Source organism: Bombyx mandarina, chromosome 03 (genome assembly GCF_030267445.1).
Source record: "Bombyx mandarina strain Sakado chromosome 03, ASM3026744v2".
Taxonomy (NCBI): domain Eukaryota; kingdom Metazoa; phylum Arthropoda; class Insecta; order Lepidoptera; family Bombycidae; genus Bombyx; species Bombyx mandarina.
The window spans coordinates 7,872,475-7,891,080 of NC_143210.1; the positions used below are offsets into that span (position 1 = coordinate 7,872,475).

Genomic DNA, 18,606 nt, shown 5'->3' on the forward strand with positions numbered 1-18,606 from the left:
CGGTGCTTTTAGGTAGCACCGATCACCGTTCTCGTCGATCCTGTCGGTTCGGCGAGTAAATTAAACCAAAGACATAGTCCAATGAGTTTCTTGATGGATCTTCTCAGTGGGACGCGTTTCGGATCTGGTGATAGATTCTGCGAAGCATTACTTTTGCTAGGGCTAGTGTTAGCAACGTCACCAGGTTAGAGCCCCGTGAGCTCACCCACTCGTTAGGTTACGCTGGCTAACCCTCTAAGATTAGGTTGGAAAAAAGGCACATAAAAGATAAAGATATATGGTGTATGTAGTACCTTCGTCTTTTCCAATTGGAATAATGGGATTACTAATGGAATCTTTAGTTAATACACTGATGGAATCATAGTACCGTACTTCATGAAATCTAACTTTTTTCGAGGGAACGTGAGGAGTGAAGTTGTGTGATTTGCTTTATTTTGTCTATTTAGTATTTCGTCAGGTTTGAATCTGTAATAACAGTGGTTTATTAACTGTTTAATATCTTTGAAAGTGCACAAATTTGGGAAAATGAAACAAAGCCGCTGAAAGAAACATCTCAGGATCCTCCAAAAAGTCCACGGAAAAGTCTCAGTAAATGACCACCATTTTACTGAGATTATAATAATATTTCATCCCATATAATCTCGTCTCATTTCATTTCGTTTCATTTCATTTCATGCCATATTTCATATTAATCGACTTCATTTCATTTCAAAATATCGTTTTTCATATAAAAAAGTTTTCATTCTAATTAAAATAAGACTTGACTAAAGGTCTTAATTACCAGGTAATAAAATACCTTTAAAAAAAAGATGAAATCTATGATCATAACATTAGCGAAGATGTAAACATTTGTATTTTTAGTTGAAATTTAATGAATAAACGTAGGTTAAATTTTAATTTTCTTATGTATTAAGTGTATTATCTATGCTATACTAAATTTACAATTAAAACACGAAATTATCTACGAGAACTGCTAAAATGGATGAAGAAAATGTTATAATTTTTAAAGACTATAAAACTGTCCCAGACGTTGTTCACGAATACTCTCCAACACTGAAATTTGAACATATACCTTTGATTATAGACAATGGTAAGCTACAATTAGTTTATTCTAACAAGAAGTTTACAAATAAATAAGTTTTTATGTGATCATTTAAATCATACATTTTTTAGGTTCGTATCAATGTCGTGTAGGCTGGTCTATATCTGAAGAGCCTCATTTAATATTTAAAAACCTTATCGCGAGACCTCGTAAAGATCGGTGCAAAAAAGATGCCGAACCACCTGTAACGCCACCCATTCAAATAGGCAATGACATAATAAATATAGAAGCAGTAAGGCAAGTATCTCCTTTTTAAAATGAATATTTTTTTTTTACAAATTAAGTAGAGAATAAAAATTACATTTTCATAATCGAGAAACTTTTTTACCAAACTATATATCATTGGGGATCTTCAGCCAAGTATAAAATTAGAATTTCACTTGAATGCCAGTGTGGGGTTTGATGGTGGATTTTATGAAAACAATGAGAATGCAACCTGTGTATTAAGACAACTCTAAAAACCTACTAATGCATTAAATTAAACTCTGACCTTATTTAGTAGCAGCTTATCCCAGGTAGTTAGGAGTTAGGGTATTGTCGAGTGGGCATTGAGAGATGGGATGTTTAGTTGGAAAACTCCACGTATATGCCTCTGGCAATTAAATCTTACCTTGGTTTCAAATAAAAAGTAAATAAAGAATCATAGTTAAGGGTATCAAATAGGGTTTTACATAAAAATATAATGTAACTGATTTATTCATTTGTTATAAAAATTAGATTTCAGCTAAAAACTCAGTTCGACAAAAATGTAGTGACACATTTTGAGGTGCAGGAACAAGTTTGTGATTATATTTTCTCACACCTGGGAATAGACAGTGAAGGTGCCGTTAATCATCCCATTGTGATGACAGAAGCTTTTGTTACTCCTAATTATAGCAGGCAATGTAATTTATTTTTGTTTTATTATAAATTTTTTAAAGTGATTAAAAGCAGTCCTTGAAGTCAAGGCCACATGGCTCTCATAGTCTCTTGCTATTGTGTTAGGTGGGCAGCATATGCTTAATTCTTGATTTGGTTACTTGATAGGAACAACAAGGGTGTTAGGATAGAGGTACCATCTGTGTGGACTATATGTAAAATACATACAAAATATCTACACTGTAAATTATTCAAAAAAATTCAATATTAGTCATTTACGAGATCATGTTATATTATTGTAAATTTAATTCTACCATAGCTGTGCTAATATTATCGACATAAAAAAAATGTTTTGAATTATATTGTTTTCAGTGATGTCAGAACTTTTATTTGAAGGCTATGGTATTCCTACTGTAAGCTATGGTGTGGATTCTCTGTTTAGCTTTTATAAGAATGACATTGGCGACACAGCACTACTTGTCAATTGTGGATATCATACCATACATATAATCCCTGTTATAAAAGGAAAAGTTATTGCAGAACACGCAAGAAGAATAAACTTAGGTATGTATACTTATTCAAGGGTTTTTTGTGGAAACAAAACAAGTTAAAGTATGAGTGATTTCTTACACACTTGATTGCTTGTAGGTGGCAGTGAAATGATATTCTACTTACACAAACTACTCCAATTAAAATATCCTGTTCATGTGAACGCTATTACAATGTCTCGAGCTGAAGAGATTCTTCAAGAGCATTGTTCGGTGGCTCTTGATTACAAGGAGGAGATCACAAAATGGGCGAATGCTGATTACTACGATGCCAATGTGAAGAAACTTCAATTGCCTGTTATACAAAGCTCAAGTAGTTCTTCTACTTTGACCGGTAAAGACTGAATTCATCTGTAATTAGTTGTCCTAAGAGTAATCGATTTAATCAAACTTTGACAACTATCCTGAATAATTTTTCATTAATTCATTCATTATTTAGCTACTATATATAGCCCACTGAGTTTCTCGCCGGATCTTCTCAGTGGGTCGCGTTTCCGATCCGGTGGTAGATTCTGCAAAGCACTGCTCTTGCTAGGGTCAGTGTTAGCAACTCTCCGGTTTGAGTCCTGTGAGCTCACCTACAAAAGTTAGGGTGAAGCTGAAATAGCCTCTCAAGGCTATCAGCATAGGTAGGAAAAAAAATTAGCTACCATTGTTAAAAAAATTAGTATGTTACCTTGCACCATGTTTAACAAATGTCTGAACTTGTAATTTTACATTCGGATATCCTTTTAAATGTGTAAATTAGACAAGGAATTAAAAATGAAAAATCTGAAGCAAACTGTTGGTAGGACATATTTTGTATCAGGTACCACAACCACATAGAGATTTTAACCTCATTTTACCACTTAAAACCAGTGAGCTAAGAGCTCAGTAACACTTCTAAGTAAATCAAAATAAACAAAAGTTTGTTTTACTAAGTTTGTGCTTAGTGAATAGTGTTATAATTAAATGCAGCATAGTTCCAATATGTAAAATTAAGGATATACCATGCAGTTAATTAGAAATAACTATTGCCTGTTCTGCAGCGGAGCAACAAAAGGAGAGAAAGAAAGAGATGGCCAAACGGCTCTTAGAAATTAATGCAAGAAAAAGAGAAGAGAGACTTGCAGAGGATGAAGAACAGTTAAACCAACTGCTGGCATTACATGTTAGTTTAAATATCATTTATTTTTTGGAATACTATTTACATAAAATCAGTCTAAGACAACACTTCTGATATATTATTGTAATCTATTATTACCCACCCAAGTATATCAAAATCTACTCAATATTTCTATTGAAGCTATTATTCTTCACTCCCTAATTTAACTAGAGTTTGTTAAATCACGGTTACAGCACGATTTAAGTTATATTTATATGTTACATTTTCGCTTTTGATACATTATTGACCATTTCCAAAACAAAAATTTCGTCAATAGTTCGTTTTTCTGTTCAACAAACAGAGATGAACATTATCCCCAATACCGTCTTTGACATAAGAGCACACGGGGCCCGTGCCCAGGGCCCCCATTCTCAGGGGCCCCCTAAGGACCGACAATTTCTCTCACACATTTATTCGGTTTCCGTTATCGTGATCGTAACCAAAAAACCAGCAGCATTCATAATATCATTAATGACATATTATATTATACCGTATTTGATTACCTATATGGTCATACTCAGTAAAAAAATGTTTTTATAATTCGCTTTTTTTACTTTCCAAAAGGGCCTCAAATTCTTGTGTGCCCAAGGGCCCCAGCCTAATTTAAGACGTCCCTGATTATCCCTAATTGTTATGGTTTGTACCTTTTGGGAGACTTTTCGGGGACAACGAAAAGATCTTCCACGGAGCGAGTGAAATGATTGAGAAGACCGACGGTCCAATTAATGATGTTAGAAACTTGTATATGTACCTAGTCAGGTCATAAATTCTGTCACATGTTTAATGTAAAATAATTGAAACAAGTTTATTCATTATGTAACCATTCATATACCAAAATGAACTTAACAAAACATAGATTCTTATGACACTAAAGTTTATTCAAAATGACCTCCGTGATTTTGAATACAGGCCTTCAATCTGCGCGGCCAGTCGTCTATCGCAGCACGAACGAGGTCCATGTCAATATCGGCGGCTGCCTTAATCAAGGATGTCTTGAGTGACTCCAAATTGGGATGAGGCTTTGAGCACGCCTTTTCCTCCAAGTGTTGCCATATCTTGTAATCTAACGGATTCAAATCTGGACTGGAGGAGGGCCAGTCTTCGTGCCGGATGAAGTCGATTTCACGCGCCGCCAGCCAGTCTTGTGTGCTCTTCGCTCTATGAGCTGGCGCCGAATCTTGTTGGAATACCCAGTGCCTGTTATTGAACATGGTATGAGAAACAGGTTCCACAAGGTTCGTCAGGACTGTATTTTGATACACAATTGCATTCGTTTTTACACCTTTCTCACAAAAATGTACCTCTGTTAAGCCCCAATAAGAAACTCCCAACCATACCATGAGCGAGGATGGAAAATGACCTCGTTGGACACGCGGAATACGGTTGCTCGCTTCTTCACTACTGTGTGCGTACACCTTATCATTTTGTTTGTTGTAGCTCTCTTCTACGGTAAAAATTTTTTCATCCGAAAAAAGAATTTCCCGATATTTTTTTCCCGCGTACCGCTTCAACAAAGCGCGGCATCTCTTCAGTCTCAGGTCCATTAGACGAGCATTCAAACGATGTCCTGTTTTTCTTCGATATGCCCGAAGCCCTAAGTCTTCATTTAACACCCTTTTCACCGTGGTTCTGCTTAACCCCATCTGAAGGGCCAACAGTTTCTGCGTATGTTTGGGATTTCTTTGAATTCGCGCCTTCACATTTTTTATCACTGCTGGAGTCCTAGCAGACCGAGGGCGACCACTTCTTGACCTGTCATCTACACTAGAGTCTTCATTGTATCGTTTGATGGTACGATAAACGAATCTTTTGGTTATATTCAAATTTTTCAGTATGTTAAAAATTTGAATTGGCGCGTAACCGCAACGATGCAACGCAATAACTGCAACACGGTCTTATTTAAGCGTCCACTCCATATTTAAAAATGAGTAAAATTCTAAAAGTACATATACCGGTAAAATGGGGCGATTAGGGATTCAGAGGCGAATCGGGAAAAAACCGGGAAAATCTTTCGACGCTCAATATAAGTTTTATATTCGTTGCAAAATCTACCATTTTTTGTAGTTTAATAGTAGAATGTTGAAAGTTCACAAAACAACTCTGAATATGCATGATAATAGCTGCTAACTTATAAAAAATCGCGTTTCAAATTAACTTTCTGTGGTGGTCATTATTTTAGTGCTAGAAACTTTGCTCTCTTTTATTTATTTGATAATAATAGAAGACGACTATGATTTATAAACGTTATTTAGTATTTGAACCAGCATATATATTAAAGGTAAGTCTCAGTTGTTATTGGTTTTAATGTATTTGATTAAATAAAAATACATGTAAAAATCTGTTGTTTTTGGGGATATTGGGGACGTCTTAGGTATAAATAACAACGAAAAAGGGGTCAATTGGGATGAGAATACGTGAAATGGAAACGACCTAAGTATAAATAGGTACAGGTTTGTAGGGTTGTCTATGTAGTTATAACAATATTATGTGTTCCGTTTGACGTCCGAAGTCCATTATGAGAGTACATCGTATGATTTCCACTGCAGGTCGCTAAATTTGACTACTTCCGTTTCCTAAGTCCCATCTACAGCGCCCTCTATAACGTCTGGAACCGAACCAACAAGCAAAGACAAGCCGCCATATTTGTCATTGTTGCGTCGTTTTTTCCCACGTGCAGTCGTTAATATTTTAAGAAGTTAGTAATTTAAAATGTTATAAGCAACTTTCGAGATTTGAAGTAGAAAGTTTGTTTCAAACAAGTGTTATGATTATCTTCCGTTTCGTGAAACCTCCAAGGCTCTACAATGAGTGACGAGGTTATCGCGCCTTTCAAAGTAAAATTTAAGTGAGGATAGTTCTTCGATTTCTTCGGATATTTTTTCGGGTTCGTCGGAAAATAAAGACTAGGGACCAGCAAGAAAACTTCGAAAAAGTGACTGATCGCGAGATCTGAATAAAAGGTTTGACTTACTGTCGCAATAATGGGTGAGTCATGTGAATAATATTTTAACTTCGAATCATGCTATTGCTGGTCGTGCACCAGTGGTCCCGCCTTTACACTTACAAATACCAACATCTTATAATAATAATGTCTGATCTGGTTTCAACTTCCAATCGAAATTAGACAACGACGAATAGTTTTTACGTCTGCCACCAGACCGTCCGTTACCAGAAGCGGGTAAGTTTTGAAATTTGAGCATTTCTATAAAAGAATCAGATATGCAAAGATTTGACTAGCCGACTTGCCGAACGCGGTGCAGTATTCGGAGGTTCAAAAAAAAAAAAAAAGTTTTCCTGCGTTATCTAATGCTCTTTTGGCACAGAACGAATGCGTTATGCTGCCATACAAAACCTTGCCGACGGGTCAAATTCAGAGAATGTTCAGCTTAATACTTCCGCCATTTACGAAAAGTTGAAACCGCTATTCGGTAACGATTTCGCCTATAAAAGTTTCTAACGATATCCTTCAAATAAATTTCGTTAAGCGAGCCGAGGTTATACGATAGCGTCGTAGATACCTCATAAAGAAATTAAAGGATAGATATATCAGGGAAGATATAGAGAAAATATCTTCTTCTTGTGATTATGTTTAACCCCAACTTATTATTGGCATATATACAGAAAATTGGTAGTATTGATAAATTACAAAAGCGGCACCGTCTGCTACTCGCATCCGGCCCGCATCGCCGGAACCCTCGGCTTGTACTGCCAATGCAAAGCCATGTCGAGGTAGGCCACATTCCAATACATCTAAAGAGGCCGAAAACAGATATTCTGAGCGATGCTATCCAAATAATTCCTCAGTAAGAAAACGGGGGGAGGGGGGAACAAGTACAAAGTGGAACGAAAATCAGGAAATAAAAATAAATTACTCAACAGCATTTTCAGGCGGATGTCTAAGACTATATCGAAACACCTGGACTCGATCCACCAAACGTAATATTGAAATTAATAATAACTTTATGTCAATCAAAATCCAAAATTTAATTCAATAGAGTTTTAGAACCCGCACCCCCGTCTTTCAGATTTCCTCTTTTCATACTTCCCAAGACCAATAAAAAATCGAACAATTTTCAACCCCAAGGCATTGAACAAGTACATGAAACAGTCTTTTTCACCTTTTCCACCATCGAGTTCCTAAGTTTTATAACAGATTGGAATGTCAAACTGGATTTGAGCCAGGCCTATTATCATCTATCAATGACGTTTATCGGGATCAGTTATCAGGGTCGTCTACTTAAGATGATATGTCTGCCATTCGGCTTAGCTGCACCACCGCGGATTTTTGCTTCAGTGACAAACTAAATAGCCGAAATACTTCGCCAGAAGGGTCTGCGACTAGTGGTTATCTGCTTGTACACCAGGGCAGAAAACCTCCCGTCATCGGAGCAAAGCTTATCCATATTATCTGGAACCGCTGCGTTCATTGACAGTGCGTTTCCAGAGGTCTTTTTTGCCACGTACCATCTGGCTATGGAATGAGCTCCCTCCACGGTGTTTCCCGAGCGCTATGACATGTCCTTCTTCAAACGAGGCTTGTGGAGAGAATTAAGCAGTAGGCAGCGGCTTGGCTCTGCCCCTGGCGTTGCTGAAGTCCATCGGCGACTGTAACTATTCACCTTCAGGTGGGGGCCGTATGCTCGTCTGCCTACAAGGGCAAAAGACTTGTTGAAATCTCAAGTAACTATACTAAGACCTTAGAACTCATATCTCAAGGTGGGTGGCGGCATTTACGCTGTAGATGTCTATGGCCTCCAGTAACCACTTAACACCAGGTAAGCTGTAAACTCGTCCACCCATCTAAGCAACCGGTTATAACACTGACGAGCTTGATAGACTTTCTGGGAATCGTATGGGACACCAAATCCAAGACAAAGTCCCTGCCCAAGAATTTGCTCGTGCGATTTACTGCCGGCGGTTGGAACCTAAAGCAGGCGCAAAGCCTCTTAGGATATCTCAACTTTGCGACTTTCATCACCCACCGGGGAAAGTTGCTTTGCCGAGTCCTTGCAGTACCATAGCAACAAGCTCAGGAGGTATCCACATTTACCAAAGCAGTATTCGGACGAGGTACGTACAGAGCTGGATTGGTGGTTAGAGAAAGTCAGTCAGAGCACACCAATTCATCCACAGAGAATGGCCACGAACCACGTCATCACCGACGCGTCGGACATTCAGTGGGGAGCCCTTGTAAACAACAGAACAGAATTTTCCTACATAAAGAACGAGGAAGGAACCCGGTTACGATAATTGCTAGATCTGACTGGAAAATTGCTTAACTTAATAGACCACCTCAAAGTTGTACTTCTCCCTCACCACCTACCGGGACTGTACAACACTGAAGCCGATCACCTCTTACGCAATCGCGGCGGCTTGGAGTGGTATCTCACAGAAAAAGCAACTACTAGGCTATTCAGCCTGTGGGGAACTTGTTCGCGTCTCGGACCGCTCATGGATAAAAAACTATGTTGACCTCTTGTGAGTCCGCGCGAGTAGGTATTTTGCCTTGAAGCAGTGGTGCGTCTCTGTTTGAAGGGTGGGGCAGCCGTTGTAACTATACTTGAGACCTTAGATCTTATATCTCAAGGTGGGTGGCGCATTTACGTTCTAGACGTCTATGGGCTCCAGTGACCACTTAATACCAGGTGAGCTGTGAGCTCGTCCACCCATCAAAGCAAAACTCGAACGCCTGCCTCTACAACGCGTTCAGCAGATCTTGGCATTACTGACTAGCATGGCCGTTTCCGCCGCTCAGTCTGATATCCAGAGTGCTGGACCACCTCAACTCGACCTCAGGTCGGTACATACTAGTGGTACCCAAGTGTAAGAAGCCCCTGTAGAGGCAAGACCTGAAATCACCTGCCCGCAAGCGACTCAAGAAGCTCAGAGATCTGAACATCAGTCTGGTGGACACTGACAATGCTACCGCCAGGCTGTCAGCAATCTACACCTGGAAGCTTGGCTCATTTTGGGTGGGACACGCTGACAGGGACATGGACATCGGCAGGAGAGAAACTTACTATTATCGTGCTGGAGAGAGTCTACGATAAGAACATACGCCCCTATTTGGAATAAGGGATAAGGTTTTGTCAAGAAAATGTATTAATTCTTGTGTACCCGAATTAGAAAATGTAGCTAGATTTCTCTGTTATCTGTATTTATCTCATGGTCTCTCCTACCGGACCGTTCTAGTTTATAAGTCTGTTATACAGCGTCCGTTTGTGAAACTCTATCGGATATAAAAAATAGCTTCGAGCCCGACAGTGAAACATACTGAAATCTATTTCCTTGACAAAGCCTGCACCTTCTAAATTACTGATATTTGGGTCGAAAACTAATTGATCTTCACACCAACAGTCCAGTTGGACATTCGTGGCTGCTCCTGACCAATTGATCATCGATGCAGTATACTGGCTACGCAATCTAGTGAATATGACACAGCAAACCAGTGGGAATATTAGTAATCTATTCTTAGCAACTAAAGGCTCCACTAAGCCAGCTACTGCAGCGAGGATTAGTAGTTGGGTAAAAAGTCTTTTAGGAGACTCAGGTATTCAGGCCTCAGTTGGAAGCTGTAGAGCGGTGGTGAAAACTTTAAACTGGGTAGGAAATTACCAAATTAATGATATTTCAGCTAAAGATAACTGACAACATGAGCATACTTTTAGAAAGTTCTATCAAAAACTTATTATTAATGCATCAAACACTGATATAAATTCTGAGAAATCTTTCTCAGTATTTTCGTCCTAAATCTTATTAGGTCGATTTGAATTAAGTGGGTAATATTATACGGTTACCTTCAATTAATTTAAATTACGAGCTTAATTTAAGCTTTGCTTAATTAAACACAATAAGTCACATTGTTGCTTTTCAAATAAATATTATTTTATTTCAAATACAAGCCACCAGGAGATAACAAACAGTCTCTCATAATGGACTTCGGACGTCAAACGGAACACATAATATAGAAATTTTACCTTCCAATAAAATTTGTATTATGTTTCCTAAGACGTCCGAAGTCCAGATAATGTCTTCCTGGGGCTACATCCATCATTATGAGCCGAACAATGACAAATATGGCGGCTTGTCTTTGCTTGTTGGTTCGGTTCCAGACGTTATAGAGGGCGCTGTAGATGGGACTTAGGAAACGGAAGTAGTCAAATTTAGCGACCTGCAGTGGAAATCATACGATGTACTCTCATAATGGACTTCGGACGTCTTAGGAAACATAATACAAATTTTATTGGAAGGTAAAATTTCTATATTTTTTAAATTTGTTGGTAAAAATCTGGTTTATTCGAAGCGAAATTGGGAATAAGTCTTTAGTTGAAATAGATAAGCAATTTAATGTAAGTAAGTCGATTTTGCAGAGACATGTAACAAGATCAATGAAATCTCAAGGTGGACAAAAATGTCTAAGTAATACATAATAAAATATTTAATATTTGTTCAGAGTGGGGGTATTCATCTGATTAATCCATGGAATAACCGACACACCTAATCTCTTAACCTAGATAGAAATATCAGCCCCTAAGTACTTACCAAGAACGGAGAAATATAAACCGTTTCTAAGAAAGCCCACTATATATGTATATATATATATATATATATATATTTAGTTGTTAATGCACTGTCGATTGCACTTATAATTGAGGTGATGTCTGCCGTGTACTTTTGTCAGTTTTTAAATTTTTTTTATTGATGATCACTTTGTTTGTGCAACTAAATAAATAAATAAATTAAAACTATATATAAAAATAAAAGTAGTGCCAACCCTAGCAAATTTCTCATTTCATCCCAATTAACCGCAATTTTCGGGTAAATAGGGATTACACCTATTTTTGCATTTTTTGCTTAAACTGGAATGCTAGTTGCATAATTTTAAATTAGACAACAAAGATGCCCCCAAGACTCAATCATTTTGATCCTGATATAGCATTATATACATCAACAACTACCTTAAAATTGCTCATAAAGTTGGAATTTGTCCCTAATCGCCCCATTTTACGGTACATTTTTATTTTCATGAACAATTCGAAATTCGAATTCAATAAACTTTTTTGTGGCCAGCATTCTAAAAGAAAAGTTTTTACTGTGTGACAATACTTATGACCTGACTAGTTATATTATGTATATGAGATTAAGGGTCATCTTGCGATTTATATCCTTTCAGATATTTATTTTATTCACCTTCTTGCCTTTCCTACCATTCACCATTTGCTTCGCTCTCGTACGACATCTTTCGTAAGACCCTCATTACCTTTTCGATAGAGACTACTGCTCTTTCTCTACCTCTCGATTTTGACATGATCGTGTGAACTTTGACGTACATGACTAAACCGTCTTAGGCTCTCCTTTGTTGTATTAGCTTTTTTTTACTTTAAAGCTCAGTCTTATTTATATATTCAATATATCCGTCCATTATTACAATGAGAATAAATGCATGTATTTACAGGAAATTATGGAAGACGGAGACACGGATGAATTTGACGAAGCCATCCGTGACCTAGATATCAAAAGCTTTGAAGATCTCCAGGTACGAGAAGTGAAGTTTCCACTTTTGTTACTGAATTAAATAAAAATAAAAAATTAAACGCTAATTATTATAAGTATAAAGTTGAAGTAGGTACATTCCGAAAATTATTTGCTTTCGCTACGTCCTTACTCCAGCTTGCCCTAAACAAGTCGTTACGGATCCTACCGATCCATTAACGGTGCTTTTACCCTAAACACGTCATTACGGATCCTACCGATCCATTAACGGTGCTTTTAGGCACCTCAAGCACCGGTCACTGTCCTCGCCGAATCCATCGCTTGCGACGAAAGGTTCGACGAGTAAATTGACCCATAGACACAGCCCACTGAGTTTCTCGCCGGATCTTCTCAGTGGGTCGCGTTTCCGATCCGGTGGTAGATTCTTCGAAGCACAGCTCTTGCTAGGGCCAGTGTTAGCAACACTCCGGTTTGACCCCCGTAAGCTCACCTACACGTCAAGGAGAAGCTGAAATAGCCTCTCAAGACTATCAACATAAGTAGGAGAGAAAAAAGAACCACTGTATTTTGTATTCGGTATTTGAGGTTCGGCCCTCCATGACCGTGCGAATACATCATCATCATCATCAGTCGCGTGTATATACGATTGGACAGGATAAAGCGGGCTGAGAATTTGAACCGAATCGGGCAATTATAAGACCGACTTTTCCATTTTGCATAAATTATTACCCAAATAATTTAATTTTAACTAAGAATTATCGCTACGTTAACCTTGACGTTAAATTTCTTTATATTTAGCTTAAAAAGCCTCAATTGTATCACACAAATCTTGATAACATACATACGTGGATCATTAAAAAATTAGAGACGCTTTATTTATTTTTTACCCGCACGGGTAGGTACCACCACCCCGCCTTTTTCTGCCTTTAAGCAGTAATGCGTTTCGGCTTGAAGGGTGGGGCAGCCTTTGTAACTATACTGAGACCTTAGAACTTATATCTCAAGGTGGTTGGCGCATTTGCGTTGTAAATGTCTATGGGCTCCAGTAACCACTTAAGACCAGGTGGGCTGTGAGATCGTCCATCCATCTAAGCAATAAATATATAAAACATTGTTCCTTTCACGACAGAGACAAATATCGAACAAGCAAATGCGTATAGAGAAGAATAAACAGCGCATCGCGGCCGCTGCCAACGCCGAGGAGAGCGTGGACGCGCGTCCGCCGCCCGGCAGGTTCCAGCCGCCCACGGACCCCGACGCCTTCCAGATATGGCTCAACGACACGCGAACCAAGGTACCGATGCCGCATCTTATTTGGTAATCGAATACAGGTGTGTGAGAATGTGAGCCATGTTTTTGTATAAAAACAACGGTCCCGCAGTAGTCAAAGTTCGACTTTAATTAATTGAAATTATAAGTTTGAACATTATTAAGGTTCTATTGTCAAATGCTATTTATTATACTTCTTTAATCACAGATTTCGCCAAGACTACACTATACATAAATTATATTAAAGATAAACAATACTAATCTGTTCTCAATTTGACCGTAGACTTTAAGCAATAACAAAAGTTTGACAATAAACAAAGAGTATATATATGTGTGCGTGTCAAATACACGGTAGTGTGTGTAATATCTTTTTTATTGATTTAATGTATTATTAATGCATAATATTTAAAAAATATTACCATTCTGCACTCCTTCTCTTTATTCTCTATAGGTGTGGGAAATTTCATAATCCTCCATCCGCGCAATTTCGGTTAAAACGGGTACAAAGTTTTTGCTTCACGTATTAATATATAGATAACTACTCTGGTACAGTAGGTTGGGGGGAATAGAGATTAGAGTTAGAATAGGGGCATATCTGCGATGTCACAATACTTTTGTTAAGTTGTTAGATTTAACTTTTTTTTAAACTGAAAATGACTTTTGTTTAGTGTTTAAAAATATTGAATAGTTTAATTTAGTCATCAGAGTTTTTTAACTCATTAAAGATATTAAAAAGTTAATTACTTAAAGTTAAGTGCCTACCTAACAACTAAATAGTGCCAGCCCCATCGAAAAACTATTGTCCCCATACGTAACCTGATTTACCCAAAGCCAAGGTGAATAAATAATATAAATAAATAAATAATTTGTTGTGCAACAGTGAACAAATTGCTACTTAGAATCTTATCCGCGTAAACTACGAATCTTTATTGTATTTTGTTTTGCTTTGATATTAATTTTTAAATTTTATTTTGTTCCATACTTTCTCATGGTAGGTGGTTACCGGAGGCCATAGATACTAACGTAAATGCCGCCACGCACCTTATGATATAAGTTATATGTATTAGTTTTATAGTAAGACGGGTGCCCCACCCTTCAAACCGAAACGCATTACCGCTTTGCAATAGAAATATGTAGGTAGAAACGTGGGACCTACCCGTGCGGGCTCACAAGACACCCTACCACCAGTAATTATTACGTAAATTATAATATTTGTGGGTTTGATTTTTTACACGATACTATTCCGCTGAACTTATGGCAAGTACATATTATCCGTGACGACAGAAAAGCAAGCTAGAAAACATATCTTTTAATTTTAGCAGCAATTTGCGTGCGAACGCTGTGTATTCTTTTTTTAAATCTAAAACTTCAAACGTCTATAACTACTAGAAAAAAAATAGCATGGCAGACTTTTTGGCGGGAACGCGAGGAGTGAAGTTCTGTGATTTGTTTTATTTTGTCTATTTAGTGTTTGTTCAGGTTTAAATGTGTAATAACGGTGGCTTATTAACTGCTTAGTATCTGTGAAAGTGCACAAATGTGGGAAAATGAAACAAAGCCTCTGAACGTAACTTCTCGGGATCCTCCAAAAAGTCCACTAAAAAGTCTCAGTAAATGACCACCATTTTACTGGGATTATATTTCATCTCATTTCGTTTAATTTCATGCCAATTGATTAAGTTTCCTTCGTTTTTTTATTATTTATCAACTGTAAATAATTAAAATGGCGAATTATAAAAATCGTATTACTTGACGCTGGCTAATGCACAAACAGTGCCGGAGCCAAAAATAAAGAACAAGAAGAACTAGGTCGGCAAAGGAATGCCTTCTACGTACAGCCTGTGCTGTTGCCAGTACCGCGAGCTGATGGCGCGGCGCGAGGCCCGGAGGGCGCGGCGCGCGGCCATGGTGCGGCGGCGCACGGCGGCCGCGGCCGAGCGCATGCGCGTCATCTCCCGCCTCGCCGCCGCCGGGGACGACTTCGGCAACCACGACTCCGACTGGGACGCCTACAAGAGGTCACTCTCACTAACTTCGACGTTTTTTTTTTACTTAGATGGGTGGACGAGCTCACAGCACACCTGGTGTTACGTAGTTACTGGAGCCCATATACATCTACAGTGTAAATGCGCCACCCACCTTGAGATATAAGTTCTGAAATCTCAAGCATAGTTACAACGGCTGCTTCACCCTTCAAACCGAAACGCATTACTGCTTCACGGCAGAAATAGGCGAGATGGTGGTGCCACTCACAAGAGGTCGTACCACCAGTAATTACGCAAATTATAATTTTGCAGGTTTCGTTTTTATTACACAATCGAATCGAAGTCAATCGTGAACTTGAGTACGTATTTCATTATAAAAATTGGTACCCGTCTGAGATTCGAACATCGGTGCATCGCTCAACACGTATGCACCGGACCTCTTACCCTTTAGGCTACGATGACTTCAAAACGTATCCGTTTAACTTGAAAATTTGCACACGTATCATGAACAGTTGACAATAGAAGAATTTTAATACTTTCCCTTAAAATCCTCACCAGAAAAACTGATTTAAAAAATAATTTTAATTTTTTTTGTTTGGTTTGTTATTAAAGCCTGCTTTCTTATTTATTTTTCTAAGCTACTCATCTTACACGGAAAATTTAAACTCATGCAGGTACTATTTGACTCATTCATAATAGAGTTTTATTTATGTAAAATAATCGAACCTATAATTACTAATTCACATTAAAAAGTTCACAAACGTTAGGCAATCGTGCTATAGTAGCTCTATTTGAGCGTTTTACGAAGACATACATGCGTCCCTGTAACCATAAAATATACATGCATTGAATTTTATTTGGGTCTGCAAAAAAAAATTTTTACAATATTCAGCATCAGTCGTGAAGCGGATTCCGATTCCGAAGCGGACGGCGAGCGCCTTGTGGAGTTGGAAGAAGTATTGCGCGAATACGAGCCTATACCGGCCAAGCATCGCGAGAGACAACTACACCTAGCTATCGAACCTTTCAGGTAACTAGAGGTAAAACGATTAGGAAAAAGATAAATAGTAAAAAAAAGAACATCACTATCTACTAATATATAAATCTACAGTGGTTTTCACGGATGTTCCGTTTTAACTACTGAACCATGCATCCGATTGACTTAAAACTTGAAAATACATGTACTTAATGGATAGGCTAATATTTATATGAGTGTTGAGCTCCCTAATAATAATGACAATAAATAATAATGTTAATTTTAAATGCGCAGCGAAGCGGGTGACTACGGCTAGTTGCAGCTTAGATAAACAAATTTCTATGAATAATAATACCACATTAATTACAATTCTTATTCTAATTAATTCTTACAATTAAGATGAATTTTGGTTGTGCTCATAAATCAGTATTTCAAAGACTGTTATTATTATTATTATTTTATTTATTGCCCTTGCAGGCAGACGTGCATACGGCCCACCTGATGGTGAATGGTTACCGTTGCCCATGGACTTCAGCAATGCCAGAGGCAGAGCCAGGTCGCTACCAACCGCTTATTAAAATTCGTGATGAATTTTGGTCGGTCACTAAATTGGTTTACTTTATACAGAGTCCCTGAACTGATGTTCCAACCATCAATGTTGGGTAACTTGGAGGCCGGACTTGCAGAAACGATGGAATATCTCTTCAAGCATTTTACTCCCGAAGAACAGTTACTATTAGCCAATAACGTATTTATCACTGGCGGAAGCTCGCAGTTTCCGGGTAACGTATTTTCTATTATTATTTTCGTTTAGGCAATTAATTGCAATTACTACATCAGTGACGTCATCAAACGAATTGATCATTATTGATTTCGAATAAATAAATTCAACTTTTCTGAAAAAATTAATGATACACTTAAATGTTATGGAAAAGAAATTGTTATTGTTTTTGTGGTTTAAAATGTTGGTATGCGTTTTTACACAACATTTGGAAATTTCAAGCCAATTACTGTTTGATATTTCTTCCGTAACCGTATTTTGAATTATTTGCCGTGCATTTTTTTCATTACTGCTGGGCATAGGCCAGCCCTTTTTTATTCCATAATGTTCGATCGATTCGTATAATCGGTTTACGGTGCCATCTATGTCGAAATTAGGTCTTAGAGGTGCGCCAGAAGATCTATACGACCTAATTTTGGCCACCATTTCGTCACTATCATACTCATAATTTCGCCTTGCTAAGTGTCCAGTCCAACTCCATTTCAGATTAATGCATTTTCATATTGAATCTAAATTGTAATTCAGGTATTTACAGAGCTATTACAAAATTTGTTTTTATTATTATTATTTAATTTCAGGCCTGAAAGAAAGATTAGAACGGGAGCTACTTGAAATGAGACCATTTAAGTCAACTCACAAAGTGGTGATGGCGAAAAATCCAAGTCTCGACGCTTGGTACGGAGCCAGAGATTTCGCGAGCAGCAACGCCTTCGAGAATTTTTGCATTACTAAAGAGGATTACTTGGAAATGGGCGGAGAGTACTTGAAGGAGCATTACGCGAGTAATCCGTATTTCAAAAGTCCAGCGCCGATTGTGGACACCACGCTGGTGCCCGCGGGTGACTCTAATGTAATAAAAGAGGAGGTCATAGTCGACTGTTGATACTATTCGAAAGGCTACAATAAATATTTGTTTGCATTGAATACCTAAATATCTGGTTTTATTTTTGTCCCATTTACTTAAATTTTTCAGGGGTTTAGTTTCGATGACAATTAATTTTTTTTATCTGAATCGATAACTACTGACCGAATGACTAACTTCAGGCACAAGAATTGTTAAATGTTGAATATCACAGACACGTAAATTTGTTTACATTTTATTATTAAAGGAAGTTTTTCTACGATATAATTACTACTTTCAGGGTTTGATTCCAATAGATGAAGGAACGGGTCAGATTTTTTCTCTACCTAATCGCTAGTAGCCTAAAGGGCATGTACTCACGGATTGATGAGGTCACGAGTAAACCCGAGGGAGTTTTCTAACACTAGCCTTAGCTAGAGCAGTGCGTCGTTGAATCTACTATCGGATTGGAATTGCGACCCACTAGGAAGATCCGGTGAAAAACTCACTGAATTTCAAATACTAACAATAGGTATAAGGCACAATGCAAGGTTATTTACCTATATAAGGATTATAAGACATTGGGGTCTGCCGGTGTTTGAACACGTA

At 37.9% G+C, this 18,606-nt stretch overlaps 1 protein-coding gene across 2 annotated transcripts; it reads left to right on the forward strand.

Moving 5' to 3' along the window:
- The first annotated feature begins 345 nt into the window (after window positions 1-345).
- Window positions 346-18,088, forward strand: Arp5 (Actin-related protein 5). Of its 2 annotated transcripts, none has more exons than XM_028185708.2 (12): window positions 346-1,090; window positions 1,174-1,339; window positions 1,820-1,986; window positions 2,333-2,524; window positions 2,609-2,842; window positions 3,537-3,658; window positions 12,108-12,188; window positions 13,275-13,439; window positions 15,269-15,432; window positions 16,292-16,429; window positions 17,003-17,157; window positions 17,735-18,088. In XM_028185708.2, exons 1-12 carry the CDS (start codon window positions 979-981, stop codon window positions 18,037-18,039), a joined length of 2,001 nt encoding a protein of 666 aa, XP_028041509.2. In that variant the 5' UTR covers window positions 346-978; the 3' UTR covers window positions 18,040-18,088. The 2 variants fall into 2 exon arrangements, with proteins under 2 accessions (XP_028041509.2, XP_028041510.2); XM_028185709.2 differs by having other exon boundaries at window positions 844-881.
- The last annotated feature ends 518 nt before the right edge of the window (window positions 18,089-18,606 follow it).

What these genes read in the sequence shown, in the direction of transcription:
- Arp5 (XM_028185708.2), top strand. Translation starts at nt 979, where the DNA reads ATGGATGAAGAAAATGTTATAATTTTTAAAGACTATAAAACTGTCCCA. An exon ending in ATAAATATAGAAGCAGTAAG is followed by an intron (nt 1,340 to 1,819) that starts GCAAGTATCTCC and finishes TATAAAAATTAG; the next exon opens with ATTTCAGCTAAAAACTCAGT. An exon ending in TAGTTCTTCTACTTTGACCG is followed by an intron (nt 2,843 to 3,536) that starts GTAAAGACTGAA and finishes CCTGTTCTGCAG; the next exon opens with CGGAGCAACAAAAGGAGAGA.